Raw genomic sequence first — 7,071 nt, 5'->3', positions numbered from 1 at the left:
AAAGAAAGAAAGATTCTTCATCTAACTGCCTCTTTATTCTTTATGCCTCTAGGTTTTCTACTGAAGCTTCATAGCCCTGGCAGCAATGATCTTTGCATCCATACCATCTCCTCGAGCCCAGTTTCAGCGTGGTCAAGACCTGCAAGTCTCAGTCTGCACATCCTCTTTGTCACCCCTAAGACTAACTGGAGAGTAGAAGACGCAGTGAACAAGGTGAGAGAAAAGCTTAGCAGAAAATTGCGCTTAGCACTTACTGTGTGCCCACGAGCTCCTCYAGGACCTAGCTCTGAAAGCACTGCCTGTCTTCTCAGTTATAAATGCACATATCTGAACACCCACGATGGGCACTAGCTGGCACAACCTCCCCCCCAGAGGTGCTTCACGTAGAAGAGACAGAGCTAAAGTAGACCCTGGGGACGGCCTGCAGGAATGGAACAAAGGCCACTGCATTTCAGCTGGATTTTACATCCAGTCTCCTTAATGAGGCAAGAGTTACCTAATTACAGAAACAACTGGGAGATCTCAGGGCCAGGCAGTATGTTGCAACTGAGGAGACTACACAGACTTGTGACTGAGTCATGAGAAAGAAAGGAAAAAAACAACAAMAAAAACACAAGGTAAAAGCACAGTCGTTTCCCCTTTGTTACTCCAAGAAATCCCACTGCAAGCAACGCAACTTACAGTCACTCCACAAAAGCAATTTGGGCTGCGTATTTCTTTCTTTTGTGTCAACGCACAAAACTGCAGAGCTCAGGAATTTGTTTGAGAGACTGCAGAGCTGATCAACAGGCAGGCTGGGGGAGCAGAGTCTGCTTCTGCTCCCTGGAATGATTTAGTGCACTGACACCTCTTCCCTTCCCTTTGCCTGGAGACACCAGTAAGTTTCATCTTCTTGAGAGAATCCTGTGACAATCTCCCTTTCCTCCAAATCATGAACAAGTGGTGGGGACGTGCCTGGCAGCTGTGGAGGCTCCGAGGCAGCAGGGCTCTAACTTCCTCTAACAGAGGTCTACAGTAATTTGGTCCCTTCAACAACAGACAAATATATCCTAATAATTTTATGGGACAGGTTTAAAACACTGAGGAAAAGTTTTAGAAATGTTGAATCTTTTCAGAAAGTGTATCATCAGTTCCTCTATAAACACTCGTTGTTTTCAGTTCCATTCTGATATCTCTAAGGATCTTCATGCAAAACAGAAATTGATTATAAAAAGAATCGGAGTATCTGCGTATCCACGCTGAGTAAATACAGCAAACCTGAACAGAAAACACCTTTTTTATCAGTTTCTTTATGTTGCCACCTGTAACTAAATTTACCTATGTTTTATATATAAGTCTGMCTTTTCAAGCTGGCAAGGGTATTTGTGGAGGACTATGGGTTTCATAAGTTATTCTGACAAGGTTTACAAGTCTCAGCATAGCTTGAAAGTTTTGCTTATAGTGGTTACCAGTTCAGACACCTATAAAATGAATGCAAAGAGTCTCAGCTTTTATAAGCAGTACTAAACAGGAAAATCCAAGGATTTTCAGCAAGACTCGGAAGTATTTGGACCAGCAGCATGTACAGTCTGAGGGCATTTACCTTGCAATAGCATCAGATATTTGAACTGTCTTGTTCCACTTTGCCTTGTAATCGTACTGGGCTAAAATGGMAGCACGACTCAAATTGATCCTAATCAGCTCTTCTGAGTAAATATTCATATGTAATTTGAATAAACAAATACATCAAGGTAAGAGGACTGTAACTGAATTAGCYGTGGAAGACTGTAGCCTGGCAAGCTCCTCCCAGCTCAGAAGCATCAAACTTGGCTTTCACTTAACAATTGCTTTACTCTTACACAAGCTTAAGTTCACAGACTTAAGTAGATGGTAACCTACATCCCAAATGTTTTGCAAATTACATCTCTTYATAGATTTATCTGCTGCTAGTTTGTAGGAACAACCCTACGGATAGTTTAAAACAATTCAATCGTTCAGGGAATTCAATCTTCAGCTCTCCTCAAATAATGAGAATTCTTGCCTGAACAAGGAAAGACATACAGGATTGTAACATATTTAAAGCTTGATAAATGTGAGACACCATTTATACTTTGACCAAAATGTTAAAGAAGCTGATGCAGATTTTGCTCAAATGTTGCCACAAACACAGCCTAAAAGAGAAGGAGATGYGAATGAAACAGATATACACCGTGATTTAATGCTTGAGAAGCTATGAGAGAGAAGCACATTGCAGCTCTTTAGAGGAAAGAGAACACCAACCTAAGGATTTTAGCTTGGGAATATAAATAATCCACAATAGGACAGTTCCACAATTTAGTCATTCCYACTCTCCTCTCAGAAATGATAACCCTTCAGCTGGGGCAAATGGGTATCTCACATATAACCCTCTCAGTCAGAGATGACTGCCTAGCACCTTTGGGAAAACTATGACCAATTTTATTTTATGTGAGGGTGCAAACTGCCCCAGGTGCAGGATCCCATTCAAATCCCTATCTCGCTGCAATGCTGAAAAGCCTGTGGAGCAACAGTCTCTCCTGTATCAGTGCTGACTTGACAGCAAAGATGAATCTAGCTCCTCATCTAGCTGTTGACATGTGCAAAATTCAGACCTGTTACAGAAAAATGAAACACACATTAGTCCAAAATAACTTAATTTTCCTATTTGTACATAAYTTACCTGGAGATATAGCTCTGTGGAACTGATACATGTCTTCTCCAATGAGTTCTTGTGCAACCTGCTTAATCTTCCTTCTAACAGCATCTAACTTGGCTTCAGATTCATTCAGTATTTCTTCACCATTAGGAGCACTGCAATCATAAAACAGAAACTGAAACAGCTGCCTTCAGAAGAGGAGAAAATAGCTAAAAGATACTACACATTTTCTTTTTTATAAGGAATACACAATCAATTACATCAAGAAAAAAAACAGAATAAGAAAATCCGATTTCCTCCTGCTATGAAAATAATCAACCAACCACACACARTTTAGGCAGCATGGTTATTTCTCCAGACTATAATTTTAACTGATATTTAAGTAAGAGCAATGAGAAACACAGCAAAAAAGAAAAAAGTAGTATTTTCCTATATTATACAGGACACAATTTATTTTGCATATCTTTTTTAAGGTAATTGTAGATTATGCTAYTAAGGAACAGCTGTAATATCCCATCCACACCACAATATATACCAGGCATTTAAAACTTAGTTTATTTAACATCCTTTTACCTCCCCCCTTGCAAATAATCTGCTGGCCAAATTAGGTGTACAATGTATTTCGAGATTGCTGGTCTTGAAAAAAGCATCTAAAAGCAAATGGATTTCTGACAGTAAAGCCACAATGGTGGCTGAAAAAAAAAGGAGAAGAAAGTAGAAACACAGCATGGAAAGCCTCTACTCCCTCAAAAATGGAAGTGTTCTTACAAAACAGGAATCTAAAATTTCACCTAGAGCATGTGGGGCTTTTTTTGCTGCTGTTCTTTCCCAGCATATCTAGCCCCTGCAGAGGGAGCAGCTACTCACACTCAGAGCTGCAGTGGTTACTAGAACTACCACAATACCTCTTTTCATAACAAGGCAAAGTTAGAAAGAGGTCAACTTCCTAATCTCTTTTTATAAATGTAATCATATAGTTACTAATATAGCAGAATCACACGGGTGGGTACARAAGGTAGTTGCGAAGGGAAACAGGGAGAGTTGTTACAGTTATTACATGCAAGAGTAGTATCTGAAATATAAAGTAAGCATTTTGTACAAGAAGCTCTGGAAAGCTTCAAATTTTCCTGTTATTCTTCCATTTCACAAGCCACTTCTGATGATTGCTTTAAAATTCATGAGGGGACAGAACAGACAGAAACATGATACAAAAAGACACTTAGGTTGCAGGACCCAGGTGCCCTCCTTTTTGCCTTGATGAGATAGAGTGGGACTGCAAAATACAGAACAGGGAAGCAGCTCACCTGAAGGAAGGGTGTATCTTCACCTTTCCGAGGTCCTCTCTTCCAGCACGCTGGAAGCTGGAAAGCTCTCTTTTCCTGTCCTATCCTCCTACTCTGATCCCTTTGACACTTCAATAAAAAGGGCTAAGAAACTTCACCTATAGCACCTTTCAATTCTCAAACTGGAGCGTGCATTTACTAGCTCACATCCAGCCCAGGGGATACTTGTGGAAAGTTAATCAGGTCCCTCTGAACACTGCAGCAGTTCCTCACAAATACAGAGAGCAGTGACAGATGATGAGCCTGAAACTCTTCACAAACAACGTGACTTACCTGGTAAACCTATGGAGCAGAAATATCGTTCTCTTGCTTTCAATGGTTATGTCACGACTGAGCTTCACCAGCCGCTCGTATTTGTCGTGCCTGGTGTCGAGCTCCAGCTGAAAGGCTGCAGAGTCAATGACAGCAGTGACAGGCACAGTGACCACGTGCAACAGCGCAGCGGGAGAGCAGAGAGCCAGCACTGCAGTAACTGCTGCTGGCCCCAGCCCCAGGGCCTTCTCCCGTGGGATGCCTTTTTTCCCAGGGAGGGAACATGCACAGGACACAGCTGTTAAGGTCACCACCACCCCGCCTCAGCTGCAGCTCAATCCGAAATGTGCTCAGATCATGAGCAAAGGTGCAAAACTGTCTCTGAACAGAGCACGATGACCCAGAGCAGCTCTGTGCCGAGCAGGGCACTCACAAGCACCCAGGCACCTCTATGTGATTTCAGCTCTTTCAGTAGAACTTGCTCAAGGACCACTGAAAAACTGCACAACGCACCAGCCTCCATCCCTAGGCAACTGTGCATCTTTGAATTGCCAATGCTGAAGAGCAAAAAAGCTCTTCATTTATCAAATAGATTTATTACTACTATTGCTTAATAAAGTAGGGTTTAAATACATGTAAACGGTGACAAAGTTTTAAGGTATTTCATATAAAAGCTGGGCTTGATCAAAAATCAAGTGATTTTAATGCTCCATAAAAATTAGAAGTATACAAATAAAATGAGATCAATTATTTGAAAGAACCCTTCAACTTATGGATTTAAGTTCTAACTAAAATGAATAGCTAGAAAAGTGAGCAAGTGTAATTGGTTCTAACAGTGAAAGTATTATGAATGCTTCACAGGTAACAGTAACGTTTTTAGATCAGTGTAATATGTGTCCTGCATATTGGTTTTATGAAGTGTAAAAGTGTATGTGCTCATCTCGTTTCAAATTTCTTCTCAGAGAAAGGTGGTTTATCAGCTTACTAAATACATCAAATTCTATACTGCGTGTTTTTATAATCAGGTCTTTCAAGTTCTTACTTACATTTAAAAGACATCATCAAAGCTGATGATGGATTAACGTTCTCTTTCTCCTCTCTTCTTTGGCCATGTGGAAAATTGTCATGCTTCCGTTTTCTGAACCCACCTGATCCTGAAAGCAAGAYAGAATTAAAACAAATACATACATATGAAAGGCATACATAAAAATCCAACYAACTTTGCTACAACCTGAGCCACACTGCAAAGCTCTCTCCAGAGCTTTTTCAATTCCATCTATATTTTACAGGGCATCATAAGATAACAAGATGAACTTAACTGTGAAGATGACTGTATGAGACACTGACATCATCTTTCTCATTAGCGTGGTACCTGCTCCATCACTTTCCCAGTAGAAACCAGCAAAACCCTACTGGTCTCATCTCTGAGGGAGGTAGGAGGCTTTTCCTAAAGCCTTTACAACCCCTCCATCTTCTTCCCTGGATGGGAATGGTTGCATTCTGCTAGGGGGAACTTAAGGGCGAGTTAAGGTCCAGCCATGGAACATCTTATACAAACGAGGCCTAAATGATCAGTTATAGCTTTTTTTTTATAAATTATTTTAAATGTGCATCATGAGAAGGCCATATTATTTTAAGAGTACTGAAAGTTTTTCATTCCTGTGATTATTTATGTCATGAGCCTACAGGAGTCAAAACAGAACTGAGGAAATTATATAAGGAGATGATCATTGCAAACTATTCAAGGAAACTATCACTACAAACTATTCAAGGGGATTCCCTGTGGCTTGGCATCTCTAGGTCCTTACACTGCCCATTCATCAGTTTCTTGTTTTCTCACTTTGACAAAGGTTTTCTCTACAACGGGGCACATACTCATTAGTGCACATTTGCCAAATCCCTATAAAAAAGATCTCTTTTGGACTGTGTTTTACTAYTGATTTGTGCTGCTTCTTCCTTTTGCCTGTGCTTCATCTAGGACCGGCTCAATCATTCACATTTCATCCGTTCCTCCCTCCTACCTCCTCCTCTCTGTTGCAGCTTTCATTTTGTGTTCCTAGCAACAGTCAAAGCTGCCCAAACCCTTACATGGGAGCACACCTTTCTGAATACACAGAGTTCTACCAGTTTCCTTAAAAAAAGGAAAGGAAGCCACTTAAAGGCTGCAGAACATTGGACTTTAAGATGTTTCCATTTAATTGTTTATTATTATCAAACCAAAACCAGAAGTGGGTGTAGTTACTTGCTAAAAGAGGAAAGTGAAAATCATTTTTTCCCCTGCTCTTCTGTGAGGACACAGGTTCAGGGTTTTGTTTTTCCGGTAGCAGCTGAAAACATTCGAAATTCAGCAACTGAGAGAATTAAATTCTCTGAGCAGAATTAAACCCTCTGCAGCCTTCCAAATGTTGGATACATCATGAACAACTACAAGGTGCAGAGGGAAGGGGGGAAAAAAAAGGAAAAATAGACCTGCTGGGGGTGCAGGGAGAAAAACAGAACGATGGAGGGACAGGGARGGAAAAATAAAGAGGCTCTACTACGTAACCAACAACTTGACCATTATAAAACGCCAGGCTGTAGTAACAACAACTTAAATTACGAAGTAAAAACAAAAGGTTCCTAAGTTCCTAGGGGAGGCGGGTGCTTCCCGGCTGAAGGGGGGACTGCTGCCCGCGCTGGCAGCCCGGTGAGCGCGCTGGGCTCGCGGGAACTGCCACCTGCCCCTTACCGGCACGGGACTCAGGGCGGGCGCAGAAGAGGGGCTGCGATTGGGGTTTTTTGTTTTGTTTTTGTATTCTCCGCCGGAACAACCTCCATGCCCGG

At 41.4% G+C, this 7,071-nt stretch overlaps 1 protein-coding gene across 1 annotated transcript in view; it reads right to left on the bottom strand.

The window, feature by feature from the left end:
* Nucleotides 1–7,071, bottom strand: part of TSNAX (translin associated factor X) — a 20,920-nt gene that overhangs the window by 10,621 nt on the left and 3,228 nt on the right. Inside the window, exons 4-7 of the mRNA XM_026053383.1 lie at nt 6,977–7,010; nt 5,295–5,402; nt 4,270–4,384; nt 2,678–2,808 (exon numbers count right to left, since the gene is read on the bottom strand). Of these exons, the coding sequence (XP_025909168.1) occupies nt 2,678–2,808; nt 4,270–4,384; nt 5,295–5,402; nt 6,977–7,010 (388 nt within the window). The remainder of the gene's footprint in view (nt 1–2,677; nt 2,809–4,269; nt 4,385–5,294; nt 5,403–6,976; nt 7,011–7,071) is intronic.

The sequence above is a fragment of the Nothoprocta perdicaria genome, unplaced genomic scaffold (assembly GCF_003342845.1).
Source record: "Nothoprocta perdicaria isolate Ctin4 unplaced genomic scaffold, notPer1 scaffold_99, whole genome shotgun sequence".
In the NCBI taxonomy this organism is placed as follows: domain Eukaryota; kingdom Metazoa; phylum Chordata; class Aves; order Tinamiformes; family Tinamidae; genus Nothoprocta; species Nothoprocta perdicaria.
This window is presented reverse-complemented; position numbering and strand designations above follow the sequence as displayed.